This window comes from Gigantopelta aegis, chromosome 7 (assembly GCF_016097555.1).
Source record: "Gigantopelta aegis isolate Gae_Host chromosome 7, Gae_host_genome, whole genome shotgun sequence".
NCBI classification, from domain to species: domain Eukaryota; kingdom Metazoa; phylum Mollusca; class Gastropoda; order Neomphalida; family Peltospiridae; genus Gigantopelta; species Gigantopelta aegis.
Window position 1 is genome coordinate 31,001,746 of NC_054705.1, and position 15,139 is coordinate 31,016,884.

At 37.5% G+C, this 15,139-nt stretch overlaps 1 protein-coding gene across 1 annotated transcript in view; it reads left to right on the forward strand.

Annotated features, from left to right (window-relative positions):
* The window catches only part of LOC121378021 (vacuolar protein sorting-associated protein 13B-like), a 92,560-nt gene that overhangs the window by 4,585 nt on the left and 72,836 nt on the right, over positions 1-15,139 (forward strand). The window contains exons 4-10 of the mRNA XM_041506118.1: positions 3,518-3,699; positions 4,494-4,697; positions 5,705-5,936; positions 8,476-8,661; positions 9,592-9,770; positions 11,943-12,128; positions 14,241-14,365. Coding sequence (XP_041362052.1) covers positions 3,518-3,699; positions 4,494-4,697; positions 5,705-5,936; positions 8,476-8,661; positions 9,592-9,770; positions 11,943-12,128; positions 14,241-14,365 — 1,294 coding nt within the window. The remainder of the gene's footprint in view (positions 1-3,517; positions 3,700-4,493; positions 4,698-5,704; positions 5,937-8,475; positions 8,662-9,591; positions 9,771-11,942; positions 12,129-14,240; positions 14,366-15,139) is intronic.

The following is a 15,139-nucleotide window of genomic DNA, read 5'->3' on the forward strand; positions in this document are numbered from 1 at the left end:
TCTCAATATTTGTGTGGTCCTTAACCATATGTCTGACGCCATATAACCGTAAATAAAATGTGTTGAGTGCGTCGTTAAATAAAACATTTCTTTCTTTTAAAAGTCATATCCTGCTACTATACGGATATGACTTTGCTTTATCCGTCATCATATTTCGTCAATAGAAACAGTGGTTCCAGGATATATAGAGTTAACGGGTTACTGTCTTAAAACACGGTCCGACAAATCCTCTAGCACTTGGTCCCGGCTTGTGGATGTTTTGGTCTGGCCTAGCAGAAATTATCAGCTGTATTACTATAATACAGAAGGCACTAGTTAGCCAAAGTGGCATTAGTTGGCCAAAGCGGCACTAGTTGGCCAAAGCGGCACTAGTTGGCCAAAGCGGCACTAGTTGGCCAAAGCAGCACTAGTTGGCCAAAGCGGCACTAGTTGGCCAAAGCGGCACTAGTTAGCCAAGAGGGCTAGTGACTTTCTTAACATTTGTCAAACACTGCTTAAGATATCAGCTTAATCCTCCCTCATAAGTGTACAAGACAGGGGCAGGGGTGTGGGCAACTGCCCCCCTGGGTGGGAGCAAATACAAAAAAAGATAGAGATAGTGGGACAAAATAAGCTTGCCTGAAACCTTTTCACAATGTATTTCCATCATTTTACCCTCAATATTAGTTGTAATCCATGTAAAAATGCATAGTAATTCATTTGCAACACTATATAGCTGTTTGGCAGTAACACCATTGCTAATTAATATGAATAAATGTTGTTATCCAGATTGTGGCATTTTAATTTAATTCGTAGTGGCGGATCCAGAAAATCCATTTGGGGGGGCCCCAGTGACATGAGGTGGAATACCAAGGGAACTCTGGGGGAGGTTTGGAGGGGGATTGTAAAAAAATTAAAAAAATTATAACTATCACAAAATTTAGGGGAGGGCGGTCCCCTAGGGCCCCCTAGATCTGTCTGCCCCCCCCCCTCCAACCACAATGGGAGCCCGTATGCCTATGTGGGGCTTAGAATGACTAATGCTGCAGGATGAAGCCAATATTTTAAGACAGTAACGGGTTACTTTATTTATCCTGCAGTCCAAGAAAAATAGTTGAAAATCATATTTATTCCAGTTTTTGTATCCCAGCTGGGTACCATCAAACCAGTGCTGGCTTATGCAGTATGACGTCATTCAAGATACTTGAAGTTGATCATTCTTTGTAAGATGCTAGCTACGGTTTGCAGTCTTAGAAAAGTGTTTCCAAACTCAAATTCATAGTAAATATATACAAGTTTTGTATCTTTATCATAAAGCAAATCTTTATTTGTATACACTGTACTGAAATTAATGATTTAAAGAGTAACTATGTTATTGACATTCTAGTCTGAAATACTCGATTTGGGCTTTTGTCACATCAGTGTTCGAAATAAGCACTTGTCCGTTTGTCCTGACAAGTGCAAATCTATTCAGACAAGCAAAATGTGCCTCGGTGGTTGTCCAGTGGATAAGTAAAATATTCAGTAGAGTTTCATTTTGAGCAATCACAAACATCGTCCTGGTGCTTGAACGAAACAAACCATTTATTTGGACAAGTGAAAATATTGGTGGACAAGTAGATTTCTAGATGTATTTGTCCGGTGGACTAGTAAAAACATTTGCTTATTTCTATCACTGCACATAACATGTATTATATGTCTGTGACCGAAAATATAGAAATTTATCAAGTCATCATATCTTGCCAATATATATATATATATTATATATATAGTGATTGCAGGATAAATTTATTTATATTAAAAAGAGATGTCATTAATCAATAGGCAGCACCTGGTGATTTTTTATCACCTTTTTGTCTCGCCTTAACGAAGGAAAAAGGTGAGATGAAGGTATTATTTCTTTTATGACACCAGTGGTGGTGATGGCAGCAACAACAACAACAACAACTTTTGGATTAAAATTTTGCATTTAGAATCATCAATTTCTCAGTCTATAAGACCTAGGTCATTAAAACTTGGGTTTATAGTTGCACCTTTGTAGGGCTATCTCTGGGTGAGAAATTGTTTTAGTCAGATTGTCTATTAAACTTCATAAATTGCAGAAATCGAGTTATTTTCTAAAAAAAATGTCAATTATTACATGAAATTATTTTGCCAAATTAAAATAAAATTTGCCAATTTGTTTTAAAATTTGCAATTGGCAAATTTGGCAAGTCCCAGAGCTAGCTGTGCCTTTGGATGTTCATCACTGTGCACCTAAACAGGTTATGGCAGGTGAATGAATGAATGAATGAATGAATGAATGAATGTTTAAGGACACCCCAGCACAAAAAATACATCGGCTATTGGGTGTCAAACTGTTGTAATGCAAACAAATAAAGTGATGATCAACATCAATATAAAAATTCAAGATTTAAATAAAAACACAGTGTAAAGAACTGTGCAAAAATACAAATATTACACATAGATGCTGACTTTTACTCAAAACTTTAATTGTATCTCAAAGAAAACAAGGGAATTTGTGCTGTATTGGCCATTCTCAAAGAGAATGCTACACCCCTGCACCACGGTGAGGTTACAGCACGCACAGGGGGGTTATGGCAGGACAATTAACTCTGTGGAATTCATGTTCAGTAAATTAATTGTTGCCTGATATAGAATTACAAGGAATATAAATGCTTTCTGACCAAATGTTGATATTTTATCAATAATCTAATTTGTGCATGTTGACAATCCTGTTATATATGCAGACCTCACTTTAAAAAAACTGAGGGAAGTAATTAATTGCTTCTGAACATCATTTCTTTTACGTTCATCAGGGTATGAGCAAAAACAAATGTTATGCAAACTGTGAAACCAGATAAACATAAAAAAAACCCATAACAGACTATCCTTACAATTAAATTTAAAATATTCTTACTAATAATAACACTTAAAAGTTCATATTTTATTTTGAATTATTTTTTGGTTTTAAATAATAACGCTCACTATAAGACAAAATACCAATAACACTAAAAAAAAATATTGTTAATTGAGAAAAGAACAAACTCACGTTGCCACAGCTGGACCAGTGGGATGACGTTAAATTGTAATGAATATAACTGAAATTTAATTATGACATGGTGAATTGTTTTGTTGTTACATTAAAATGACTTTATTTTCATCAGACCAAGCTGATGGGGAAGATGAGGGTTGGGCCTTCTGGGCGTGGGTGAATGATTGTGTTGTTACATTAAAATGACTTTATTTTCATCAGACCAAGCTGATGGGGAAGATGAGGGTTGGGCCTTCTGGGCGTGGGTGAATGATTGTGTTGTTACATTAAAATGACTTTATTTTCATCAGACCAAGCTGATGGGGAAGATGAGGGTTGGGCCTTCTGGGCGTTGGTGAATGATTGTGTTGTTACATTAAAATGACTTTATTTTCATCAGACCAAGTTGATGGTGAAGATGAGGAGGGTAAAGATGAGGGTTGGGCCTCCTGGGTGTGGGTGAATCGTTCTGTTGTTAAATTAAAATTAATTTATTTTCATCAGACCAAGCTGAGGGTGAAGACGAGGATGAAGATGAGGGCTGGGCCTCCTGGGCGTGGTCATACGTTCCACAGATTTTACCGTCTGAAGAAGACTTGGCTGGCGAGGATCGCCCTCGCACAAAGCCACTGCCTCCTGTCGTATCAATTGGTTTCTACATCCACAAGGCATCCGTTATGTTCAAGGTGAGGTGGCACAATCTATAGTCCGTCCCATAGGGATTGTCTTTTTTCATTCTATGGAATTTACTACCAGTTATTTATTTCTGAGCCGATCGATTTCTGAATTGCACGTTGCCTTTTTTTTGTTATTTCCAAAACACCTTTACTTTTCTTCTTACGTCAAACCAGACTGAAATTATTTACAAAAAACATTTTTGAAGGAGGATGGGTCGGACTATAGCTCAAACAAAACAATAGCCGACAAACATTCATTATTTATTATAGTCTGTTTTGTTTTTATTTCTCACAGAAAGCCTGGTTAAACTAGAGTTCGACAAATCCACCAGCCCTCGTTCCTGGCTAATGAATGTTTGGTCTGGGCTAGTAAAAATGATCAACCTCATTAATACTATACTTTAAAGGGATATTTTTCACTATTAGAGCCATTTTTGATAACTAAAATCATACTTTACTTCAGTATATTCGAAGTGTTTTTGGTCATCCTGGTGTTTTTAATATCACAAAATGTATTTCTCATATTTTTTAAAAACACACACATGCGTCCGAGAAGTAACAGTTTTAGAGGGTATTTCACCATTTCAAAGTCACAAACTCCTGTTTCACTCAATTGTAACTTTATGCGAATGTGTTACAGGTTTGTAGATTAACTAAACTTAGTGTGCATTTTCATGGACTGAAACTAGGGTTTGTACCTCTAATCCCAATGGGCACTAGCCAAGGTTTTTTAAAGTGCTAGTGAGTTTCTCAAACATTTGTCAAACACTGGTTAAATATTCCTTTTCTTTTTTATGTTTTAGCTCACAGAAAAGATGAAACCCGCTCAGCTTGCTTCCCAGCGAGTGGCGTTCCAGCCATTCCTGTTTCTCGAGTCCGAGGGTCTGACGGCAGAAATACTCGTTCATGGGCTCGGTTTCTTTGACGCTCAGTGTGGGATTACCATCCTGCGCATCCTGACAGCGGGAAACTGTATATGTGGAATCGCCGATATGACAGATCCACGGGTAATTGTGTGAGTCAGAGAGAGAGAGAGAGAAAGCTTGCACACCATAAACGAGTGCAATTAATAACATGGCAAAACAACTTGTATGTGGTTCTGTATTTATTACATACCACGTTTCTGTATTATGATTAACAAAAGTTTAAGTAAATAACACAACTTACTTTGTCTGGAAAGTTGGTTGAATTTTATGGAATTGACAGAATACTGCTAGGAACATGACATATATATATATAATACTAAACGAGCTTGCCTGTCATACCATTTTTATGAAACGAGTGAACAGTTTTGGTATCTGACGGTGAAAGTGGGTCTAATACCAACACCGTTCACAAGTTTCATAAAAATGGTATAACAGGCAAGCTAGTTTAGTATTTTAATTGTCAGTTAATGAGGTGGTGAAATTCACAATAATTACTGAATTGTTGATTGGACCAGCATTGTTTCATATTTCCACCATTCAGGAAGCATTTTGTTTTTAAATTTTTGATTACTGACTTTCTAATTAGCAATCCCTAATTTTTTGTAGAAATTTATTCTTAAAGTTCAATAGGACCTTTCCCCCACATTATTTATATCTGTCATGTATCTATACTGTAATAAAAGTACAAATAATTGAAAATCTCTATATTTCATGGCTTTGTATATATTATAAAATCTCTGTTTCATGACTGTATATAATAAATCTCTATTTTTCATAGCTATGTATATTATCAATCTCTGTATTTCATGGCTGTGTATATTATAAATCTCTGTATTTCATGGCTGTATATGTTATAAATCTCTATTTTTCATGGCTATATATATTATAAATATCTATATTTAATGTCTATGTATATTATAAATCTCTTTATTTAATGGCTATGCATATATTTTAAATATATATATTTCATGACTGTGCCTATTTATATATTTATATATTTCATGGTATATTATAAATCTATATTTAATGGCTATGTATATTATACATCTTTATATTTCATGGCTGTGTGTTATATGTATTCACTGTAGAGTCAAGTCCTGCTGCATGCTGGGGAACCTCTTGAGAACAAGACACAGATGAACTTCCTGTCTCAGTCCCTGTTTGACCCTAATTCCCCGGAAAACCTCGGTGATGTGAGGGAATTTCCGCTCGATGAAGAGCGCCACCTGGCAACTTACACAGAACAGTATGGCCTCCAGCGTTACGGTGCCTTTTGGATGGACTACAACTACGTAATGCAGATCCCAGAGAAAACACACTGTATGTTAAAATAGATTCTAAAGAAATGTTTTATTTAACGATGCACTCAACACATTTTATTTATGGTTATATGACGTCGGACATATGGTTAAGGGCCATACAGATATTGAGAGAGGAAACCCGCTGTCACCACTTCATGGGCTACTCTTTTTCGATTAGCAGCAAGGGATCTTTTATATGCAAAATAAGGAGTATGTCTTGCCACAAAGTTGACCAACACACAATAATATATGGTAACCAAGCTTTCCCTTTTTTTTATTTTTTTGACAGGTGGGGCCACCCTTCATTAATTTTCACCCAGCGAGAACACTGCCTATCATGAACATGTAAATGAAGTCATAAATTCAATGCGCAAATGAAAAATTGGTTACCTAAACTATCTTTACGCGAGCGACACGCAAAAACTAAATTATTGCTCTCGCAATTTTCAAAGGCCTGACATTGATTTATTAAAGACCGGCCTCGGTGGCATCGTGGCAGGCCATCGGTCTACAGGCTGGTAGGTACTGGGTTCGGATCCCAGTCGAGGCATGGGATTTTTAATCGAGATACCGACTCCAAACCCTGAGTGAGTGCTCCGCAAGGCTCAATGGGTAGGTGTAAACCACTTGCACCGACCAGTGATCCATAACTGGTTCAACAAAGGCCATGGTTTGTGCTATCCTGCCTGTGGGAAGTGCAAATAAAAGATCCCTTGCTGCCTGTCGTAAAAAGAGTAGCCTATGTGGCGACAGCGGGTTTCCTCTAAAAACAGTGTCAGAATGACCATATGTTTGACGTCCAATAGCCGATAAGATAAAAAATCAATGTGCTCTAGCGGCGTCGTTAAATAAAACAAACTTTTGATTTATTAAAGGGACATTCCTGAGTTTGCTGTATTGTAAGATGTTTCCAACTAATAAAATATTTCTACGATTAAACTATCGTGATAAATATATTTTCTTGTTTAGAATATCAGTGTCTGTATATTCAATGTGTTTCTGGTCGTCTTAATATTTGTAAGAAGCCCAAACTGGATTTTGTCATCAAATAGTTTCGTACGTATGAATTTGTTTTATTTTAGGCAATAAAATGAAATCTAGCCTAGTACAAATATTAGAACAATCAGAAACACGTTTAATATACTCCACTAATATTTTATGCAGAAAAATATATTTGATATATAATTACAATTGTTAAAAAGTCTCTGTTAGTCGATCACATCTTAAAAAATGCAGCAAACTCAGGAATGTCCCTTTAACCTTTAGACTACTGGATTAATTTTTAACAAAAACCACGTTGAGTGGGTACAAGTTTATAATTTTTACTCACATATATTCACTTAAATGTTTCATAAATACATGAAATAAAGTTCATATATGAATCGATAAGTATTATTTTCGTGTCTTTTTTTGTAATTTTTATTATTTTAGATCGGCTAATGGTGATTAAAATTAGGCAAAAAATCGAAAAAGTTGCATTTACTTACGGGCATTTGTGGCCAGCTGTCCAGTATTTATGTCCATTATTCCCGATAATAGTGGTTTTCTGACCAGAATTTTTTTTAAAACCAGAACTACGATTCATATTGCAATATTTGGTAATTTTCGTTGTTGGTAAAACGATCAAATTTATTATCAAATTAGCTGTTACAATCAGCTATCGATCCCTGAAAATTACCGCGACGTGCCGCCATTGTTGTCAAGCGAAAATACTTGCCGAAAACCACTTTTTGAACTCAAAATTTCAAGGTATTTTCAATTGAAAAAATCAAAACAAAAACCACCATTTTGAAAACAAATCTTTTTTCTTCAATTATATTTCCGTTTCCGGTGAGTGTCGTGTGCAAAACGGCGGGAAATATGAATTGGGGAATGCACTGTATACAGTGTACAGTATATCGACTGACGTTACGTCGGGCGAGATATCTCGCCTGCCGTAGTCAGAAGGTTAAGCATCGGCTATTGGATGTCAAACATTCGGTATTTTGACATATAATCTTAGAGGAAACCTGCTACATTTTACCATTAGTAGGAAAGGATCTTTTATATGCACCATCCCACAGACAGGATAGCACATACCACAGCCTTTAATATACCAGTCGTGGTACACTGGCTGAAACAAGTGTGTGCTAAGGCCACCCTATGTAGACCATTAATTAAAATACTGGAATACCGCCTGGGTTGGATGTATAATTGGTTGAATATTAATAAATGACTAATTTTGTCGATTTCATGTACCACAGTGTACAGTAAGTTAGTTACTGAGACATTGCATATGTCTAAATATACTGTCCCTGAAGTATTTTCATGTCACAGCCGGGAGTAAATCTATCATTCTTATGTTTGAATGTTTTATCTGTTACAGCCGGGAGTAAATCTATCATTCTTATGTTTGAATTTTTTATCTGTTACAGCCAGGAGTAAATCTATCTTTCTTATGTTTGAATTTTCATCTGTTACAGCCGGGAGTAAATCTATCATTCTTATGTTTGAATTTTCATCTGTTACAGCCAGGAGTAAATCTATCATCTTTATGTTTGTATTTTCATATGTTACAGCCGGGAGTAAATCTTCGACCACCGGTGACCATTCGGAAATGATGTTTTTCCGTGAAAATGCCACGATCCGATTCCTTATTGGCCAATGTCGCTTGAATGTCACGTCAGCCTTTGTCCATCGTGTGCAGAAAGTCATTCATTGTGCCTGGGACCACCAGTACCAACCATATGGCAGCTTCAAAACATGTAATAATATACTCTGTAGATAACTACAATCATAGAAAATAGTACTTAGTTACTGGGAAAATGTCCTGTAGTCCTTCCCACAGGGAATGCTGTTTTCTTACTATGGTGTTTACTACTGGTAATTTATTTCTGAGCCGATTGTTTTCTAAAATAGTGTTTTTTTTGTTATTTTCAAAACACTTTTACTTTTCTTCTTATGTCAAATCCAACTGAAATTATTTACAAAAAACATTGTTCAAGGTACATGTATTACTAAACCAAATAACTTCCAGCTAGGTCAAAGTTCAAGGTGCACGCAACTTTTGATAGAGCAGTTAATACCACAATTCCTGTCATTGGTGATAAATGTGTGTTTGTTAATTTTTTTTTACTGATTTAAAATAGTGCAATCGGCATCAAAAAAAAAGGAAAAAAAAAGAAAGATTAAAAATGCCCGTAAAACTTAGGGAAAGTCATGGAATTTGGTTGATGACAAAACTGTTGATCTCCAAATGCAAATAAATGACGAGTTTAATTTGGTGAATATATTTCATTACAAGTTCTCTAAAAAGTAGTTTAAAAGTTGTGTCAGTTATAGATGTACCACCATTTTGTCTATTCGGCTTAGTGAATCTTAAATTTAGCTACATATTTTCTGAAAAATTCACCAAATTGCTGATAATTTCTGAGGTTGAGTTTAAAACCTGTGAAGCATGAAAAACTGTTTATTATCCATATGGTTCAACATAATCGAATTAATAATAATCATACGAAGCACACGTGTAATAACAAGTGTGATGACGTAATTTTGGAAAGCAATGTATAACATGATGTTGTTTTCTCCAGTCCTAGTGCGGACTTTCCATGTGAAATATGACATCATTTCGTCGTCTCCTTCTAGCAGTGGTTGAAATAAGCTCGTATAATAATCTCTATGAGTTATATTTTCAGTCCCGGACGAGAGCGAGAGATCTCAGCTGAGTGAGGAGGAGATTCAGAGTCTGGAGGAATTCATCCCCACACACACGTATCAGCTGACCCTAATCGAGCCAATCGTAACCATCCATGCGGCCGAGCATGCTCGGTGTGACATAAAGAAGAAAAACTACAAAGCATCAAAAAAGAAAAGTGTAAAGAAGAAAACATTTTCTCACTTGCCTAAAAAGAAAATCCTAATCATATCGATGTACTTACCTTTGTTTGACACTTGATGGCCAATCTTTGTTTTTGTTTAGGGGTGTCATTAGACGTTCGTTCGTTCGTTTGTTCGTTCGTTCGTTCGTTCGTTCATATGAAAAGTTAAAAGTTTGTTTGTTTAACAACTCCACTAAAGCATATTGATTAATTAATCATCGGCTATTGGATGTCAAACATTTGGTAATTCTGACAAATCTGGTAAATCAAAGGAAACCTGCTACATTCATTCATTATGAGGGGCAGGATTTAGCTCGGTCAGTTGAATGCTTGCTCAAGGTGCTTGCGTCTCAGAATCGAACCACGTCTGTGGATCCATTCAACTTATTGGGCTTTTTTTTCTCGTTCCAATCAGTGCACCACAACTGGTCAAAGGCCGTGGTGTATGCTTTCCTGTCTATGAGAAAAAATACATATAAAAGATCCCTTGCTGTATTAGGAAAAATGTGGTGGGTTTCCTCTGATGACTATATGTCAGAATTACCAAATGTACATGCAAGTAATCAATGTGCTCTAGTGGTGTCTTTAAACAAAACAAACTTTTTTCCTTTGATACCCAATGACAGATCTCTGTTTTTGTGCTGGGGTGTCGTTAAACATTCGTTCATTATGAAGTGAAATGGGGAGATATTTAAGTATTACATTTCTGGAGATGTTATCAACGTTTGCATTAAGCTCAGTGTTAAAGTTTCATGTTTTGCTCCATTGATCACAAACAATAAGTTCTAGATCAGTGAAACTAGGTTTATGGTTTCACCTATGATTGTTCATCACAATGTATGTAGGGAAAATTTTGTTCCAGATATTTTTTTTCACAATGCCTTGAGATATTGAGCTTTAATTTTGTGTATAGCTTTATTATGTACTGTTACATATCATGTTTGATGTTTGTGGTGATTTACCCATTTTTCACAGATTTAAGGCCCTTGAATATAGGAGATACAAAAATGTGTTGTCCCCAGTAGGGGATCTCAGAATGCTTGTTCTGGTAGGGTACATGTATTAATAGCTTTAGCAGTAATCTCGGAATGCGTGTTCCGGTAGGAGACTTGTATTAATAGCTTTAGCAGTAATCTCGGAATACTTGTTCCGGTAGGAGACTTGTATTAATTGCTTTAGCAGTAATCTCAGAACACTTGTTCCGGTAGAAGACTTGTATTAATTGCTTTAGCAGTAATCTCAGAATGCTTGTTCCGGTAGGAGACATGTATTAATTGCTTTAGCAGTAATCTCAGAATGCTTGTTCCGGTAGGAGACTTGTATTAATTGCTTTAGCAGTAATCTCGGAATGCTTGTTCCGGTAGGAGACTTGTATTAATTGCTTTAGCAGTAATCTCAGAACACTTGTTCCGGTAGGAGACATGTATTAATAGCTTTAGCAGTAATCTCGGAATGCTTGTTCCGGTAGGAGACATGTATTAATTGCTTTAGCAGTAATCTCGGAATGCTTGTTCCGGTAGGAGACTTGTATTAATTGCTTTAGCAGTAATCTCGGAATGCTTGTTCCGGTAGGAGACTTGTATTAATTGCTTTAGCAGTAATCTCGGAATGCTTGTTCCGGTAGGAGACTTGTATTAATTGCTTTAGCAGTAATCTCGGAATGCTTGTTCCGGTAGGAGACTTGTATTAATTGCTTTAGCAGTAATCTCGGAATGCTTGTTCCGGTAGGAGACTTGTATTAATTGCTTTAGCAGTAATCTCAGAATGCTTGTTCCGGTAGGAGACTTGTATTAATTGCTTTAGCAGTAATCTCGGAACACTTGTTCTGGTAGGAGACTTGTATTAATTGCTTTAGCAGTAATCTCGGAACACTTGTTCCGGTAGGAGACATGTATCTTTAGCAGTAATCTCGGAATGCTTGTTCCGGTAGGAGACATGTATTAATAGCTTTAGCAGTACTCTCGGAATGCTTGTTCCGGTAGGAGACATGTATTAATTGCTTTAGCAGTAATCTCGGAATGCTTGTTCCGGTAAGAGACATGTATTAATTGTTTTAGCAGTAATCTCGGAATGCTTGTTCCGGTAAGAGACATGTATCAATTGCTTTAGCAGTAATCTCAGAATGCTTGTTTCAATTGTTAACTCGATGTTTTTAAACTTTTCTTCAGGATTCTAAGTCTGGTGCGGAAAAGCAAAGTGGTCACGTTCTGCCTGCGACTCAGATCTGTGTGTCACGGTGTGAACTACAGGTCATTTCTCCCATGTATCCCGCCAGGGTGGTACGACTGGTGAGCAACATCGCCGGTCCGTCAAGCAACCTCCTCTACTACTGTAACTCACACACGCAGATAAAGGTAATTTATCCTGCAACCACTGACTGATTCTATTGACAGATTATGATGACAGATAAAGCAAAGTCATATCCGTATAGTAGCAGGACATGACGTTTGACGTGACACGCATAGCTACATTACAATATCGTTCATTTTACATCTAGGTCATCGTACAATGTAGCTGAAATAACAGAAATAATCCTTACAATTTTATTCTACAACCATCGTTTCTATTGACAGATTATAATGACAAATAAAGCAAAGTCATATCCATATAGTAGCAGGATATGACTTTTGACGTTGCATGCATAACTACATTACAGTATCGCTCATTTTACCTCTAGGTCATCGCACAATGTGGCTGAAATAACAGAAATAATAGCTTTTCCTCTTAATGTTTATGGTCTGCAGGATAAAGATAATAACTAGTTAATGACTTAGGATATCAGCTTTATCCCGTTCAGGCTGAATGAGAAATTTCCCAATTTTTAAAAAAAAAGTCTGGTTTTGAGGAAATATCAGTTGACAGAAGGTCTAATTTAGAGTGGTTTCACTGTATGTAACCTGACTTCTGACGTATAGCAGGCGGAACGTAGCCCAGTGGTAAAGCAGTCGGTCTAGGATCGATCCCCATTGGTGGACCCATTGGGCTATTTCCCGTTCCAGCCAGTGCTCCACAACTGGTGTAACAAAGGCAGTGGTAAGTACTATCCTGTCTGTGAGATGGTGCATATAAAAGATCCCTTGCTGCTAATTGAAAAGAGTAGCACATGAGGTGGTGACAGCGGGTTTCCTTTCTCAATATCTGTGTGGTCTGACGCCATATAACCGTAAATAAAATATGTTGAGTGCATCGTTAAAACATTTCTTTCTTTCGTTTAGTTAAATGAATAATTTTGCATAACTGGTCAGTTACCTAATCGTAACACACATGTATTGTGGTTCTGTACTACACTGAAGTTCCACATGTATCTTAAAATTAGGGTGGGTCATAATCCTGTGGTAAAATGCTCCTTTGATGTGTGGTCGGTTCAGGATCGATCCCCGTTGGTGGACTCATTGGATTATCTCTCATCTATGGGATGGTGTGTATAAAAGATCCCTTGCTACTAATGGAAAAATTAAAAGTCTGTACAACTACTCGCATAATAAGAATGACTCTTTAAGTAAATGTAATATGATTGGCTAAGAGCTTACAATTTGTTATGAGAAATAGGACATGTTTTAATCAGTAGGACTCTGATTTAGCTGTTCTCACAGTACGATTTTATTGCATGCGACAAGTCTATGCAACTAATTGTATAATGAGAATGCCCCTTTAAGCCCCGGTCACACTGTCAAGGGTCAGGACGCCGGGTTAGTCACGAATACGATCCGGCATCATTCGTGACAATCCGTTATGGTCCGTACTAAACTTTAGCACTCCCCATTGTCAACTAACCCCTATCCTTAATAATCCTTGGCTTATCTGTCGAAAACCATAGTTAAACAGTGGTGCATCTGTAGGAGACCGCAGATAGACCATTATCCGGGGTCATCCGCGAGGTTTTCATCCATCGTGAATCCGGCCAGACGATCCATGACAGTGTGACCGGGGCTTTAAGTGGAGTGTTGGGGCTTTAAGTGGAGTGTTGGGGCTTTAAGTGGAGTGTTGGGGCTTTAAGTGGAGTGTTGGGGCTTTAAGTGGAGTGTTGGGGCTTTAAGTGGAGTGTTGTGGCTTTAAGTGGAGTGTTGGGGCTTTAAGTGGAGTGTTGGGGCTTTAAGTGGAGTGTTGGGGCTTTAAGTGGAGTGTTGGGGCTTTAAGTGGAGTGTTGGGGCTTTAAGTGGAGTGTTGGGGCTTTAAGTGGAGTGTTGGGGCTTTAAGTGGAGTGTTGTGGCTTTAAGTGGAGTGTTGTGGCTTTAAGTGGAGTGTTGGGGCTTTAAGTGGAGTGTTGTGGCTTTAAGTGGAGTGTTGTGGCTTTAAGTGGAGTGTTGGGGCTTTAAGTGGAGTGTTGTGGCTTTAAGTGGAGTGTTGGGGCTTTAAGTGGAGTGTTGGGGCTTTAAGTGGAGTGTTGGGGCTTTAAGTGGAGTGTTGGGGCTTTAAGTGGAGTGTTGTGTGTAATATTCACTGAATGAGTTTCTTTGTGTTTGCAGATATTTGGCTTCCACGCTGGCTTGTTGAGAGTTGAGCCCAGTGCTACACATTCCCACCTCCTGACGGTGGTCCCTCCATCCAGTGGGGTGGTGCTTCTCAACAAACTTCTCTTCCCGAAATTCTGGCAAGATTTTAATCATTTCCTTCAAGCGAAAGTCATTTAACCGTAGGGGCCAGGATGTAACCTATTTATTTGTTGCCTTAAGGCACTACACCACTATTTGGCATTACCAGGGTTCGAACTTAACGGTCGCCCGATCGCCCCTGGCGACTGAAAACGACGACGGGCGACTGAAAACCCACAGTAAGGTTGCCCGCCTGGCGACCGATTTTTTATATATTTAAAAAAAAATCAATAATCAAAAATATTATTCGGGCAAGTGAAAATAAATCCGGGCAAGTGAAAGTGCTGTCACCACTTGCCCGGATGGCAACTAAAAAAAAAAAGTTAAGCGCAGACACTGCATTACTTGTTGTAGCAGCTTAATATAGTCCTGTTTAGGAAATAGTTCCTCATATAAAAAATACTACAAAATTCTGATATGCTTTTTGAAATATTTTTTTGATTGACCTCTGTAGGATTTCAGTAACCCATTGGTTTGAAGTTACTTGTTATATGCAGTACTAACTGATAACAACTGTGTAAGAGGTATGTTGCCAATTGTATAACAGCATCATGAGGTGATTGTCAGGCATAGAGGCCGTTAATTGAAAAATTTCGTGGTCAACCTGTGTTGATTTTTTTACACAGTACTTGTCAGTTGAGAGCATTCCCTAAAATTAGTAGTCACATGACCCTCTCGATAGTGATGTATTTTTCACAGAATATATTCTGACATAGAAACTGTATTGAATTGCATGGAGTAATTAATGGTGGTGTGTAACCTACAGTCATTTA